We start from the raw sequence: 16442 nt of genomic DNA, 5'->3' as shown, positions 1-16442 counted from the left end.
CACGACATGGTCCGTCTGTCTGTTCGTCCTTGAACTTAACTAACTTTCTCTCCGGCTACTCCCTTCCCTTCCCTTCCCTTCCCTTCCCTCCCGCCCGCGTGCCGAGCCAGGGAGGAACCCCTGCAAAAACACTGGCCCACTTATCCACTTGTTTTATTTATTCAAGTATTTTTTTTTTTACAAGAAAACCTCTCCGTACACAGGGGTATACTTATTTATCAATGCTCTTAAATCCCATCAAACTAACAAAAACCTGAAACGAGTAACAATGATAACAATAACAGTGATACCCCTCTTCCAACCAACGTGCCGAACACTTTCACGAAACGAGAAAAAAAAGGTAAAAAAAAAAAAGAACCGATCAACACGTTTAAACCCAGTCAAATCGGACCGGAGTCAGACCCGGTGCCTGAACAAGCGGGCCCAATTCATGACTGCATGCCGCTAGCTAAGTCATAAGCTCCTTGCTTGCACACACGCGCACACACACACACCGAAAAAAAAAAAAGTAAAAATCAAATCAAATCAAAAATAAGAACAGCTAAAGAAAGCTCCTGTTTTTATCGACGACGACTCGACTTCTTGCCGGTTTTTTTGTGGGGGGAGGGGCGGCGCGTTGAACACATCATCACCAGCAAAAACTACGGAGTACTAGTTCGGACGACTGCGTGTGGAGTTGAACAACGCAGGTTGAAAATCGACTACAGTCTCCAGATGACCACAACTACCATGTAGTAGTAGTCGTTCAGGCTTGCTGGCAGGATGGATGCCGAGCCCGGGGAGTTCTCACCGCCTTGTGTGACGCAGGGGTTGGTTGCGGGTTTATTCTTGGAGAGGGAAGGGGAGGAGCTGATTTTTAATGGTTATGGTGATGTGGTGATGATAGTTATAGCCATTGTTAGTTATAGTTAACTAAAGATTGTAACTATTGATATTGCCTGGGGGGGTATAGGTGCTCGGGTATGTGTCCCCCCTGATTGAAATAATAGATGAGATTTTTCTTTTCTTTTCTTTTTTTTTTGAAGTGGGCAAGGGAGATCGAATTCGATATTTTTGTGGCAACTGCAGAGGAGATGGCGGGGCAGATGAGAGAATGAGGGTTGTCCTGCACAGAGGACATACGCAGGAGATGAACGAAGATCGGGGGCGTCGTTCATCTTGATTTTCCAATGAGATTTTGTCAAATACGGCTCGCGATGTGGGTCTTCTTTAATCACGATAACTTGCTGGTGGGCGTCGGGATTGATGTGATGACCGCCCAATGGGGCAATAATTAATTAATGTGAACTATTCACGGTGAATAGTAAGAAGTGCATCCAAGATTCTAGATCTCCCATTTTGCCTCAACCGTTTTGCTTTTCCTCATATTTTATTTTACCTTTAATCCTCATGTCATGTAAATCCAACTATCACATTCTTCTTGGACGGCCGTCATTCAATCGCCAAGGTCAAGAAACAAAGGGAAAGAAAATAAATTTTTTCTTTTCTTTTCTTTTTTCTTTTCTATTTTTTTTTTTTTGGAAGAAACAATCAATCCCCCCAGAACACGGAAGAATCATCAACCCGCACACCCCTCCAACGCACCCCTCCAGCCCACCAGTCCAGCCTCTTCCACCGCCTGGTTGTTCTCTCCCATGATACCAGTTAACGGTTACAACACCAAAGCTAACCTAACCAAACTAACCCTGAAGCCACCTGAGCTAAACCTGGACTAACTTCGCAGAACTAACTAACTTACTTTGTACGCAAACTGCGAAAGGAGAAAAAAAAAGGGATTCAGGAACAAGTTCCCCGAAACCGAACTCGTTCTTGTTCCCGCGTTCCTCTGTGCAGCGTATTCCGTTCAGTCTGACTGACTACCTGGGTTCTGGGCCCTTTTTTATATATTTTATTTTTTTAAAAATTTTTTTTTTTCGCCGATTGTTGATTTTTCGATCACTGGGTTGGAAGAATGCTTGAGGGAGAAGGTAGGTAAGGGGGAAGGGTTTAGTTATTTATTTTATGTTTTTCCTTTCACTTCCATCTCTCGCTCTCTCCCCCTCTCTTTGTTGATTGATTGAATTTGTTCCCCACATTTGAGACGGCTCGCGACGGCGCAGGATATTTTATCAATAACACCTCCACTGAGAGAGTGGATGCAGTGCAGTTACAGATGATCTCATGCACGAGAATTGATTCGGTCACGGTTTTCATCCATGGGATGTTTCTTTGAGAAAATTGAATGAACGGGTGAACCACTGAAGAAGGGGAAGAGGGGAAGAGGGGTAGAGAGAGGGGTAGAGAGAGAGAGAGAGAGAGAGAGAGAGAGAATGAATGAAAAGCAACCCGTCTCAAGCTACAGCCAAAGAAAACAAAATGCTAGGTTGCCAATAACACCTGTGCACTGGATATTATTACTATAGAAAAATACAAATCAAATGTCTCAACGGTTATCTTTATTTAATTCATCCATCCCCCTTAGTTCTCTTGTCAATCGCATTTGAGGTTATTCATGCACAGAAGTGATCAGGGCCCTCGAGATAAAAATGTTGGCATCAAGGAAGGTAGATCAAGCTGCGGAATAGAAGAAATTGCAAGAGAAGAACTTCCATGAGATCTCTGTGGGTTGAGATTTCTCATGGCTGCCCCCCGAAGCTATTTGTTAGGGCTGGCTATACAGGCTGGTCATATGTTCTATCTATGTAATATCGCGAATATCAAACAATGATGCAGCATCAAAACGGGAATAACCAAGGCAACTGGAGGAAAATTACAATGGGCACTGTTATATGTTAAGTGCAAAGGGACGAAACAACTAAACAGAACAACGAAAAAATATGGGGTGTAGGGTGGTCGGTCAGCGATCCATCAACCATACATATATCATCAATCATACAAACACAACGAACGGGAAAAAACATTTATCATGTTCCACCAGCCACCGGCCGCCGCCTCCCATTCATCCATGCCAACCCTTCCTGCTTGCTTTTGACAACCTCCTTGCTTTTCTTATAACCCGCGTCATCACCATCGATAATATTTTTCTCCTCCAAGCCGTCCAGGAGATCAAGAACGTAGTCCTGGCATTTATATCCGGGATATTTATTATGCACAACCGCAGCCCTGGCCACGTCCGTAATGGCCCTGATCTCTGATGTATCCACGTCGCACAGATGGACCATTTCCGAGAGGTTCAGCAGTTTATGAGCGTCTAGGTTTTCCAGCTCAAATCGGTAGTTGCCCGAGCAGCTCATGGTCTGAAGAATGAACTTTTCCGCCTCCGTGGGCCCGTCGATGAAGAGGAGCCAGTGCTTGTATATGCCGCGATCCTCGTAGATGGCTACGTTCAGCCCGGCGGTTGAAGGCATGTTCGAGAATTGCCAGTTTTGGCAAGAAGGGATTCTGAAGTGGATAGATATATATCTTCACACAGACGGGAAGAGCGGATTAAACACCGTCGATAGCTGGTGGGCCGGAGGGCGGAAGGGTGAATGCCGACAGGTGTTGCGTCTCTACGAAATACGAATTTCGGTTGCGGACAGAAAGAATCGCAGAGATGAGAAAGCTCATGCGAATTTAGCAGTCTGAGCATTTCGAGAAAACCGGGATCCATGCGAGGGTGGGGAATATACCCGGCTCTGAGAGGTTTGATAATCTTTATCGGACCATTGACACAGTGCAGACTGGGTTGCCAGGTTTCGTTGCCTAAGACCACCCTCCAGCGATACGCTGACTGACTGCGAAATATCTTCGACAATCAGCATAATTGTGTCATTTACAGCGTAAGGCATCCATATCCAATTGCATGGAATAGTCGTGTTTGCCCCCATGTTCCCTGCCGATTTCACGCCCTTCGGTGTTTCAGTCTTTGTTTCCTCGGAACTACCTCTATCCAACCAGCCAGTATCCTTTCTTTGAAGGGGGGTTCAATAAATACCCCTGTGAAAGAATGCTTCACAGCTTGGAAGCATATCCAGGTCCTCAACACGGACGAGTCACTGATTTCACGTTTGAGATAGTCCATTGCTTATTCGTTCCCCTATACATCTATATATCCGTCTCACAAGGGGCTTCCAAAATCGTGTGTACAGACTTTGAGGAACCAATAACAGGGGTGATCACTCTACGCTTGCACACTGCGAAATCTATTGCGCCTGGTTGAATGGGTGTCATGATCCGCCATTTGTCGCACTCAGAACTCCTTGTTTGTTAGCAACATATTTTCGATTTCGCTAAAAGCAAAGCCAACATCCATTAGAATCCAAAATTGTTTCTTCAACAATTGCATCGATCTCACTCTGGAAGGAAGGGTTTAAATAACCACCTAGCCTTGAGCGGCGACGAGGAGAAAGAAACCAGCCTGCTGCAGGAGGTGAGCTTGGGGTTCTATGTGGAGGATATAGCGGAGTGAGAATAGGAGATAGCGCAACATTTCCCATGTTAGGAAATTGTTGAGATTCCTGGACAGAAATTGCTGGATAAGAGTCCCCGTTCTGAGCTCTGGCGACTAGGGCTGGAAACTGCCGCTCATCCTGCCCACCGCAAATGAAACCATCATTAATTACCCCTCGCGGCCTCGTCCAAAGATGTGTGAAATAATTGACCAAGCAATTGGCATATGTCCACATTGTCAAGTTTTGGGAACGAGAAAGGCGGTAGGCCAGGGAACTCAGTGGCACGCGGCTGAGGAAATTATGCAGCTCGATATGATACCGGAAAATCCCGCCAAGGGCGAAAATCGCATGGTTTGTCTTTGAATTTGAGAATTTCTTTTGCGATGTCATAATTCTCCACCACCGCCATGAGATCTTCCAGCTTCCAGTCTGTATCTAACTCATGATATTCCCAGACACACACCCCCCAGCGCAACTGGGACGCCATTTTTAGGTTAGAGATGCTCGAGCACTCCGTTTCCGTCAATGTTCAGATAAATAGTAAAAGCGAAGTCTCCAGTATTGGTTTCAGGGGTCTTTCTATCAGTTCCGGGGCGTCTAATTTTGGAATAATCAGAACTCAACAGAAAACATCGCGTGTGTGGCATTCTGGTGCAGAACCAACAGCCTGCTTGATGTGAAATAGTTATGGAAGGTAAGCAGTGGTTGTTAATCATCGAGTATCTTCGGGATTGCCTGTGAGGAATGCTAGAATCTCGCGGCTTGCGCTCAAGGCGAAAATCAATCAGGGGCAGTTTTTGGTGTGATAGGAGTCCTTTATGTTAAGGAATAGCCACCTGTGGCCTTCTTGATAGGCCCTTCTTTCCCGACGAATTAGCCACTGTTGACCGACGTGAGTTTAGTTGGTTGATATGGGGTTAAAACATATTTTCAAACAGCTTGATCTTTTTCAATATGGCGCCTGTGCTGATGATACAATCAATAGTTACAGGTCGGGATCCCATCCAGGATGTAAGTTCTTCTGCGCCATACACTTACCTGACTTGGAAGGCGATATCTAAATTTTTTACATGACATCATGGGCCATATCAGAAGTATTGCTCGTCATCAGTGCGGCAATAAAAGGAGAGGGCAACGATGCGGCCATATATCCCTATATCTAGCACAGGAGCGATATATGTGTCCTTGTAGCAGGGATTATTCACAGGATAAATGCCCCATTCAGGTCCTGTGTTGTAGGTAAATTTGATATAGCTATATAACCTTTAATTAATAATGCCTTGGACGCTAGAACTGCTATAGACTCGAAAGAATTGAACGCTGCGAACTCGTTAGCATGGCCATTGACATGGCAAGTGCCTGGAGGTGGTTTCTGATTCATTATGGGAAGGCTGCTGGCGGATTGGATTTTCCTCCGCTAGAAGGGAGGAGGGCGGAGCGGCGTGAGCGGAAATCTGCCCCTGCACCGTGATGCCAGTCGAATTTAACCCAGCCTAACTCGAAGTTATGTCGCGTCTTTCAGTCTGGAGATATTATTCATGCCAGGTTATCTCATGGCTGTGGAATATTTCCAGCCGATATACTTCGTACACGGGAGAACCCAGGGTTGAAATATTAGCCAGTGCACTGTGGCTCCCTTTCATTCAGCTGCTTCCGTCGTCAGAACATCGCCCTTAATAGAGACAAAGCAAACAAAGTATTTCCACAGTCTCTACCTGCATATCTTCGTGGAGATTGTTAGCCGGTACATAGCTGAATACGAGCAGGTGATAATATCAATGGAGATTCAGAACCCAGGTATTGCTCAAGGTTTCCCCTTCGCCTCCCCTCCTAGAATTTTCTGGAAGTAACGCTGACCACCCACTCCGCCCGGGATAATAATGAGCACTTATCAGTAAGGGGGCCAGGGGGGTGGTTGTGGGGGCGGAGAGAGAAGAAGCCCGATGCTACAACGACCTTCTGGAAGGTCTAATGAGACAGATTAGGTTGGACCAATGAGATCTTGAGCAGAAAAAAGCAAAAAAGTATCAGCATTCATTATTCATTTTCTTTCCATTTTTTGTTCATGCGACTCTCCAGCTTGAGACTGGACAGAGAAAATAAGAAAAAGGTTTCCCTACGTCCACAAATGTCCACAAATATCCAATTCACTCGCTTACTCCATCTTTCTGGTCCAAATGTCCTCTTTCCAGGGCCGTCTGCTCTGAATCACGTCACATCGCGGAACACCTGCAGATGCATCATCAGCAAGCAACGAATGAGAAATCTTGAAAAGGCAGGGATTGGTTTGGATTTCTCTCCCCCTCAGCCGATAATTACAACAGAAAAGTCCCAAGAGACAAGTTCAATGCTGCCCATGAGGTCCGGGAGGGCCGCTTGCCAACACGAAAGAACCCTTGAAATTCCCTCATAGGTAGGAATATCATAAAGACCTCGAGCACCGCTGGACTTCAATGCTTTGATTTTTTTGGGCCTATTTTCCTTGAAGCCACGCGAGCATGCATGCGGTAGACGCCGCTGCAGTATTATATGGATCTGTTTGTGAGAGCTTGAACTATGGCGAATTTGGCACTACACGTAGAGGGTTCTGATGAACCAATGCCTAGTCAATCGGTTTACCAGATATCCCACGCACAATGGCTGATTATGTACAGGGAAAATAACATTAACTAACTCTTGGATTTTTGAATGCTTTCATCTGTTCCCTTCCAAAGCCACAGGGGCCCATCCCTGCAAGCACGCAGAAATCCACTTCCTCTCGTTCCATTTTTGTACTAAAATCCTGCTTTCCCCTCCAGGGGAGAAGGGGGGGGGGGAAATAAAATAAAAGAAAAACAAAAACGACTATCAGCGAAATCGGAAACTTCACAGGTGTGCCAGACCAAGCCATCTCATCTACCACATGCAATTGGTGGGGTGGCACCTAACTCTTGCTCTGGGCGCTCGCAGATCCGCTACGTTTGACTTCACTCCAGAGTCATAGGTCCGAAGTGCTAGGTGGGATGAGCAGGATTACCCCAGCCAGCCGCTCGACCGCTACCATTATTCAGGAACTGGAAGAGGCGGCTGTTTTAGCGAGGTCGACACTCGGCGACCCAACGTCCATGGGGCATGGTTCACGATTCATGGTTCAGGGATGCCGATGGACATGCTGCGTCAATGCTCCGTAGGCTGCTGCTAATTACCATATTGGCAGTTGCCAGCACGGGTGCAGAGAGACGTTACATTCAACCCTGCCGAAGCCAACATGAGGTGAAGGAGATAAATCGTGGAAAATTTATGCCCAGTACATGAACATTTTTGAGAGGGGCCATTGAAATGGAGCGATTGAGAAATTGAGAATGAAGGAAGATGGCAACTCGATACACGCACAGGAGGGCGCGGGCAAGACTTGGTGGATGATACGGGGTGAATAAAACGTGGATAACCGCCGCCATGCGGTTCGATTGAAGTGCCGTATATGCATGCACCCCGTAAAGTTCACAGCATCCATGTGTGGAGGGCGATATCAAATAGCTTACCCGTCACAGGAGCCTGTTGATATCAGTTCTATCAAGCCTTGGAGCAACGGAACGACCCATGTAATATTAAGCTAACCACGCACTGTACGTCGGCGTTCATACCGAGCACAACGAATAAAACGACCCAGCCAGAGCAAGGAAGAAGAGGATTTCCCCCTTCTCTTCGCATCTGCAGGTTCTACGCAGGAACTTCTAGCGTATTCCAATCCCGTTGCCAGGGGAGGGATTGTGGGGTGTTGCTTACTCTGCAGATCAAGCATTCCATTCATTGGCCATTTTGCTTCATCGAAGCCTCAAAGAACGAACAGGCTCATCGGCAGTTGATTTCTGCTAACAGGAGAGGTCAGAGACACTGCACTAAATCCCCCCTAACCAATCGCCCTAATCAGCTCTCTCTCCCCCCGCATCCCCCCGAGCCCTGTCAACATCGCCCCCATTGGCAGTCATGACTTCCGGTAGAGTCGGACTACTAACATCCTGACCAGCATCAATAGCCAGATTTGCACAGATCTATACTGCATAGATAGCTTTTCAAACTCCTGTATAGTCTATGACAAGACCAAAAGAGGCCCACAGACAAAATGAAGGAGACGCATATGAACCAAAACAGATAAAAAAAAAGCGCAGGTTTTAGACAGCGTGGTTGTTGTTTTCAGCCTTGCGAGCCATCTTGACCATGAAGGCTGGTATGTTATGTATGTAGTATTGATTGACACTGCGCTGCGTACTGAATACTCCCAGGATCAGGGATCGGGCGACCAGTCCGGCTAAGCTGGGTGTGGGATGGGACAGCGGGAGGTATCTGTATGGGCGCTCTCTGTGGTTCCTCAACTCGACATGAAGGTCAAATGCAGGGGCGGGAGTTCGGGATCGACGACTTACATATAAGAGAGAGAGAGAGGATAAAGTTGAAACAGGGCCTGCGTGGGCATGTTTCGTGTCCATGCGATAGTTATTAATTTTCCTGATCATTTTGTTATTTATTTTATTTTATTTTATTTTATTTTATTTTGCTCTGACTTCCAATCGGATTTGCTATCTGTAACTATTGTATGGATATTACAAACTTCTCCATGTTCGTTTAGTCAGGATTTACAAACATTAAATGTCAAGTGCTGACTCTCGAGAGCGATGTGCTTTTTTTTTTTTTTTTTTTCTTTCTTTCTTTTGGTAATCCGGAGCCCCTGAATCTCCAGCCTCGAAAACACGACAACTGGTGTGGTACATCTAACTACAGTACAAGATACATCCATGTGGTGTACTACACCCACAGAGTAATACCAGCCAGCAGCTCGTCATCTATAATTCTATCTATATACGCCGTGTAGTAGAGTCTCAAACCCGGGGCCCCTTTATGCCCAACAAAATACGCTTCCCACGAACCGGTAGGAACCTATCTCAACTCCATAGTCAATGAATGGCATTCCAAACATATTGGGCTTCATTCCTGTATGCGTATGTTTCATACATAAAGCCCAAGCGGGCACCCCGTTCCCCCCCCCAAAGTTGAATCCAATTCAGTCCCGGAGGCTGTGGTAAGTATGTAAAGTGTGTAACTTATGTATGTATGTATGTATGTATGTATGTATGTATGTATGTATGCATCCGCGCTACTTTCCAGTTTCTATAAATTGCAGACGGGGGGAAGGTGTCGCCGGCCATGAATGTGTTGTGTTCCATGCATGCATGTTCTCGCAGAGAAGGAGTCATTTAGAGACGACTATGAAAAACCTGTGTAGGAGATATTTACATCCTCAAGTTCTTGTCATGGGCATGGAGGTAGTCCATACAACATCACACACTCTTGATGTACATGTATATATATATGTACCAGTTTGTGAATATGTATGTTCTCCTAACTGCTCTCGAGCAGACTCAACTCAAGACCGTGATTAGACATTTAGTTTCTCACTCTTCAGATCTGCGAGTCTTGCAGCGATGAGTCTCAAAAAATGCCTCTGTTTATATTGAATATACCGCGAAGAAACGCGCAAAATCCAGATTCGAGTCGGTTTGTTATCTGACTTGGAGCAAAATGAGACTTCCCCCAAGCAGAATGTTTGTGTGGAAGCAAGTCATCCTCCTCAACATCGGGAGAGCTGGAGAGTTGTGATTATCCCAGCAAACGACACTCTGGGTCCACCCCATGCCAAGTGACAAATCCGTGTTGTGGGGGAAAAAGATATGGCTCGTATGGGGACACCATTGTATTGCGGATAGAGATAAAAAGAAACAGTCTGTTTAGGGTGGGCTTGGGGGGAGAGATATCTGCGGCGAGGATTGGGATAACTAGGGGATGCCTGGCAGCCGAAAACGCCATGGAACAAGACCCTGATTGGTTAGGATGTAGAATTGTCCGTCGCTCGCTCAGGGAAGAAGTGTGGGTTGTCATCCATAGCCAGCCTGGGCTTTGTCTGCCAGAGATATGAAAAAGAGGAAAACGAGGAGAATCCTGCTTCCCGATAAAACGCTGGTTGCCCGTTTGCAGGAGGCATGGATTTAGAGTTACTCAACTTTGTTCGAATGAGGTTAACCAATCTCAATCCAATATTGCGTACAACTACTAGTAGGATTCGATGGTTCGATATTTGATTTCAATTATTGCTGCTGGGAAGTAAGTCAGTATCACTGGTCTTGTTTGAATTCTCTGTCTCGACGACGTCCTTATCCGTAGGATCAACTGCCACCCGTGGACTTTGCTACTACTGTTCACTATTATTGTGTTGCTCTAGCTGGATCCTCTCCTCGTAGAATAAATACTCCCGGGAAACAGAAAATGAGAAGGCCAATCCACTCCCACCAGTGGATCTGTTTGCAGTGGAACGCCGGCTAGCTCAGGCCTACGGGGGCCTGGGTTGCTCCAGCACGGGCTTCGTGGTGAAAGGTCAAGGCCGATTTGAATGCCCATTTGCAGCCCAAGATCAAGCACAGCCTGTATATATATGTAGATAGATAGATAGATCTGTATACGGGACTATGAAGTACCAGGAAAAGTACCAAGCCTGGCTCTGTCGGCCATTTTCACAGTTGAGATAATCCGGACACCACTCCTGTAAAATAAGCTGGTTCGTGTATTGTACGGTACAACATACCATGAAGTACGGAGTACAGAGCACAGAAGTCCTCTCGCTCAGAAGCTGACACTAAAGTTCCAATCTTCACATCCACAGTTTAGATTCCACGCATTCTCTTTCTACGGCAATAGTGAAAATAATAAATCAATAACAAGACGGACAGTCGGCTATCCTTCGTCAAAGAAGAAGAAGCAGCAGCAGCAGTGGCAGAAGACGATAGCTGCGACAGATCTGCCGTGGCACACAGCTCCCTGCGTCCTCCCCCAATCCAGCCCCATTCTCTCCGCCCTTGGCTCCCTGCGCTGCCTAACCAAATTTCCTTCGGCTGACCATTGAAGCCGCCTGAGTGTTCGTTCTCACCCTCGCTCACCTCACCCTCCTTCTCACCTCCTCGCTTCTCACCCTCACCCTCACTCTGACCCTCACCCTCACTTCTCTCTCATGCTCACACACACTCTCCTCTCATCCTCCGCCCATTTGCCAGCCGTTTTTCCTCCTTCGTGTGTTTCTATCTCGGCCCTGGATTCTGTCGTCCCCATCCGTCGCCTTGCTCCCTTTCTCGCTCGACCCACGCTGACTCCTCTTTCAACCCCACTCCTTTTCGCTGCCCATCCGTCGTACAGTTCTGTCGAATATAACGAGCGCTCGAAGGACCATTCATTCCCTTTACTATTGCTATTCCTCCCGGCCCAAACTCCAACCTTGTCTTTCAAACCAACCCTCTTCCATTTTTCGGTGTTTTCGCCTCTTCCTTAGTGTTCTTTTTTCTCCACCCCGTTCGCTCTCTCTCTCTGTCCTGGTTGGACCATTTAATCGCCTGGCGTGGGTGGTTCTACTCGTGCCTCCTGTCTGTGTTCGCAGTAGTGCGTTCTGTGACTGGTAATACCATTCTATCTGCGAACCACTGTCCGACCTTCGATTGCTCTCGAACCATTCCCCCAATCGAACTGAGAGGGACGGCAAATAAACTTCATACAACCAGAGAAAGGGGAAAAAAAAGGAGGAGAAATCACGAGGAAATAACCAGCACGCTTGAAACCGCCTATTCCCCCCTCCCCCCTTAACCTTCTTTATCAACCGATAATAAACCTGTCAACATCGAAACAACCAAAATAACCGACCCTTCACGACGATGCGATAGAAATACTCACAGCTCCTTTCTCTGACCTTAACCTTTCCTCGATCCTCCTATTCCTCTCTCTCCCCTGGGAAAATTAGCCAAGCCATGTACTCTTCTCGATCTGCTGTCCCGCTCACGGTCAACTCAAAGTCCGTTTTGAATGCGAAACCCGGCACCTTTGCCGCTGCTTTCCACTACACTGAAGACGAAGCTTTGTCATCCAACGACAACTCACAATACCACTCCACCAACAACCACTCCTATCACGCAGACATGGCACGACATCATGGAAACGATGGATACGGTATGAATAATAACAGGGTAACTGAAGAAGGTAATGCTTTGCTTTTTCTTCCCAAGTTCCTCTTTGTTTTTAAACCTGCATAAGTCCCTTTTATTCCTTCTATAATCCGCGGTTCTTGTTGACAAGGAAAACAAATAAAATAGTATATAACTCTCCAGTGGAATCTCCGCCTGCTTTATACGTTCGTGCTCTCTATAACTATACTGCTGATGACCACACGAGTCTCAGTTTCCGTCAAGGCGACATTATACAGGTCCTTAACCAGCTGGATACTGGATGGTGGGATGGCGTCATGGGGGACGTGCGCGGCTGGTTCCCGAGCAACTACTGCGCAGTTGTAACAGACCCGGATTCGATAGGATTGGGTGGTGGCCACTTTGGCCATGAAGGCGCTGACATCAGCGCGGAATCCGGCGCTGACGACTACGACGACGACGATGATCTGGACTCGGAAGGAAACCCCAAAGACGAACGGTCAATCCTCCCCATCGAAGGAACAAGAGGCTCAGAACATGAAGAAGCAGCCTTCTGGATTCCCCAGGCCACAGCTGATGGACGGCTATTCTACTTCAACACCTTGACCGGTCGAAGCACGGCGGAACTCCCGCTAGAGTCACCCATGTCCGCTACAGAAACTGGCCCACGCGATAGAACAAATATATTTGTTCCTGAACAGACTCGGCCCCCGCCAGAGTTGATGGTTGGGGGGATCGATCGTGATGAGGATGATTACGATGGCTCGGGATCGGAGGCTGAAGGCGAATCCTTAATACGTTCTTCACACGATTCTGAGTCACGACGTCGACGGTCCTTTATTTCGGACGGTGTTTCCCCTGCTACCTCGCTAGACTCGATAAATGCGTCGCCCATAGTAAAATCATATTCTGAGTCTAAACACCCTCACCAGTCGCCTCCTAGCAGCAGCAGCCAGCTGCCTTCAAATAGTGGCGTGCTCTCTTCTGCTGCGAATGCTCAGCCCGCTCAGAACGAGAGACTTTCTGCCCAGTCTATCTTGTCCACTATTCCTCGTCTTTTCCTCGATGACGGCTCGTCTACTCCCCTTACTTGGAATAAGCTTGTTGGGAATATGCGCCAAGCAATCGATGCCTACAGGCGTGCGATAATGGAAGGCCATCGCGAACAATACGTAAGACGGGCTGAAGATATTTCTGATCATCTCAGGATGCTGCTCGCTGCAGGCTCGGACACTACTGATAATCACTCTGGCAATCCTTCTATAATCTCAACGAATAAAGCATTGTATCCGCATTTCCGCGATATGATGTCCAAATTCTCGAAACTTGTCCTTTCGTCCCATATTGCTGCAGCTGACTGGCGGGGCCCAGATTCGGATGCCAAGTGCTTGCAGGAGGCTGAAGGTGTTTTGCATGGCGTCTATGGTTATGTCGAAGTTGCAAAACAACAACGAGGCGACGACATTAGTCGTCTAGTTCCTGGCTTTGTCCAGGGAAGCTCATCTGGCGGCCACTGGCAGAACAACAACGTGGGAATTCGAAATCCAACTACATTTTTAGACTACGAAAATCAAGACCCGGGACTCGAGCCAACTGTGGTACTCAATTCGAACATCGTTGATCGAATTGAAAACCTGAAGGATATGCTTGCAGCTAGCACACGAAGATTGGAAGAGAATCTGTCTCTGTCGGAGAAGACTATAACCCCCAGAATACACCTGGCGATCGCAGATACGGTCTGCGCTGCTTGCTCTAGAGTGGTCGAATGCTTTCAACCGTGGATGTCACTTGTGGAATCTATTGATCTTTCTCCACTGGAACGCGGTTCTCAGAATCCACAACTAGTCGACTACAGCCTTCAAAAACAACGCGCATATGATGGTATCGCTGACTTAGTCCTGAGTTGCCAGGCTGTTTCCGCCCCTTTGGGTGATGAATGGGCAGAAATGAGAGGCGATACCCTCGAAACCCGACTGGCCGGTGTAAGGTCGGTTACGCGTCAACTACAGAATTATGTAGCCCAAATCGGGTTTTCTCTCACGCTACTCCTTGAGCAAGCTCCTTCAGAAGCGCCTCCAGCTCGAGACATTGGTGGTGCTAGCTTGTCAAAAGTTCCGTCGGGGTCGATAGGAAAGCCCTCGGCTTATCCTCCAGCTGATAGGCAACCCGTAAAGAGTCGAGCAAATATCGATAAAGCGCAGCGTTTTTTTGGTGATACCATCCCAACAGAACCAGCAATGCAATGGTATTTGAACATTGACCACGAATCGGAAGTTTTCTACGACAACAAAGGAGAAGTACCGACGCTCAAGTGTGGTACGCTTGCTGGCCTGGTGGAACATCTCACGCGCCATGACAAACTTGACACGTCCTTCAACTCCACGTTCCTGCTCACATACCGTTCCTTTACAACCGCATCTGAGTTATTCGAGATGCTTGTGCATCGCTTCACTTTACAGCCACCTTACGGATTGGACAAAACAGATTTACAAACTTGGACCGAACAAAAGCAGATCCCAATCCGGATTCGAGTTGTTAATATCATGAAAAATTGGTTTGAGAATTACTGGATGGAGCCCAACGATGATGCGAACATGCGCCTCCTGCAGCGGGTATACGCATTCGTCAAAGATTCGATTGGCAAGGCAAAGACTCCTGGCTCCCAGCAGTTGTTGAGCTTGATCGATCAGCGTATGCGTGGCCAAGATACCTCCGCGAAACGACTTGTTCCTACCATAAGCGGCAACGCACCACCACCGATTCTCCCCAAGAACCTGAAGAAGCTGAAGTTCCTGGACATTGATCCAATGGAATTCGCGAGGCAGCTTACTATTATTGAATCCCGGCTCTACGCCCGGATCAAACCTACGGAATGCCTTAACAAGACATGGCAGAAGAAACTTGCCCCCGATGAGCCTGATCCAGCAGCCAATGTGAAGGCACTGATTCTTCATTCGAATCAGTTGACTAATTGGGTCGCGGAGATGATACTGCATCAGCAGGATGTGAAGCGGAGAGTAGTTGTCATTAAGCACTTTGTCTTGATTGCAGAGGTATGACCTACTTTTTTCACGTCATGCCTTGTCTGCGGAACGGTTATTTTAACATTATTTGTGATGGGAACTGACATTAATCAACTAACTCTAGCGATGTCGTGCAATGAACAACTACTCCACGCTAACATCGATAATATCAGCTTTGGGTACAGCACCTGTCCACAGACTGAATCGAACATGGGCCCAAGTTAGCGCCCGAATATTAGCAGTGCTTGAGAATATGCGGCGGCTTATGGCTAGCACGAAAAATTTTGGCGAATATCGCGAAGCACTACATCTTGCTAACCCTCCCTGTATTCCCTTCTTCGGTAAACTTTATTCCTCCCCTCCCTAGTTTGTGCGATAAACTTTGTCTTTGGAGCATCTTTTCGGTTAACAACCAATGACTTAGGCGTTTATCTAACGGATCTTACGTTTATCGAGGATGGAATCCCATCACTAACTCAATCGCATCTGATCAACTTCAACAAGCGAGCCAAGACGGCTGAGGTGATCCGCGACATTCAGCAGTATCAAAATGCGCCGTACCCGTTCCACCCCGTGCCGGAGCTGCAGGACTACGTACTTAGCAATATGCAAGCGGCCGGTGATGTGCACGAAATGTACGATCGCAGTCTTGAGGTTGAGCCCAGAGAACGCGAAGATGAGAAAATAGCGAGGTATGGACGAATGAATGACGCTTCTGTTTTTGCACTGATGATTTCTACTTGAATTATGATCATGATATGTTTTTGCTTCTTTTTTCTCCCTGTTGGGCATTTTGTTCTTCTCATCTCACGACCCGTTCTAAGCCCTCCTCCCACAATCCCCAGATTTCTTACTCTCCCAAGATCCCTGTCATGGTCACATTGCATCATTTCCCCTTTGCGCTTTTAGTTGTCGCTTTTAGGTTCAGCCTTGGCCCATGATTGTGGGCGGAGATATTGGTTTTGGTGGCTAGTTGGCACGTGCGCTAGTGCAGCAATCCCAGCCGACCACAAGCGAAGCCATGCAACTGTGTTAAGTGGGGAGAGGGCTTT

The 16442-nt window shown here is 47.2% G+C and overlaps 4 protein-coding genes across 4 annotated transcripts; 3 read left to right on the top strand and 1 right to left on the bottom strand.

Moving 5' to 3' along the window:
* Window positions 1-2903: 2903 nt before the first annotated feature.
* HCBG_07538 (uncharacterized protein) lies at window positions 2904-3347 on the bottom strand (the record flags this gene model as incomplete). The annotated part of the gene is made up of 1 exon (XM_045434587.1): window positions 2904-3347. One exon carries the CDS (start codon window positions 3345-3347, stop codon window positions 2904-2906), a length of 444 nt encoding a protein of 147 aa, XP_045284794.1.
* A 1326-nt stretch (window positions 3348-4673) lies between these two features.
* Window positions 4674-5844, top strand: HCBG_07537 (uncharacterized protein; the record flags this gene model as incomplete). Its single annotated transcript, XM_045434586.1, has 4 exons — window positions 4674-4724; window positions 4829-5009; window positions 5359-5384; window positions 5665-5844. 4 exons carry the CDS (start codon window positions 4674-4676, stop codon window positions 5842-5844), a joined length of 438 nt encoding a protein of 145 aa, XP_045284793.1.
* Window positions 5845-6871: 1027 nt separating this feature from the next.
* Window positions 6872-7543, top strand: HCBG_07536 (uncharacterized protein; the record flags this gene model as incomplete). Its single annotated transcript, XM_045434585.1, has 2 exons — window positions 6872-6950; window positions 7323-7543. 2 exons carry the CDS (start codon window positions 6872-6874, stop codon window positions 7541-7543), a joined length of 300 nt encoding a protein of 99 aa, XP_045284792.1.
* Window positions 7544-12193: 4650 nt separating this feature from the next.
* Window positions 12194-16134, top strand: HCBG_07535 (cell division control protein; the record flags this gene model as incomplete). The annotated part of the gene is made up of 4 exons (XM_045434584.1): window positions 12194-12392; window positions 12536-15420; window positions 15515-15614; window positions 15815-16134. The coding sequence occupies 4 exons, from the start codon at window positions 12194-12196 to the stop codon at window positions 16132-16134; spliced, it is 3504 nt and encodes a 1167-aa protein (XP_045284791.1).
* Window positions 16135-16442: the final 308 nt, after the last annotated feature.

The sequence above is a fragment of the Histoplasma capsulatum genome (genome assembly GCF_000150115.1).
Source record: "Histoplasma capsulatum G186AR genomic scaffold supercont2.12, whole genome shotgun sequence".
Classification (NCBI taxonomy): Eukaryota; Fungi; Ascomycota; class Eurotiomycetes; order Onygenales; family Ajellomycetaceae; genus Histoplasma; species Histoplasma capsulatum.
The sequence above is the reverse complement of the archived record's forward strand: the minus strand, read 5'-3'. Positions and strand labels throughout refer to the sequence as shown.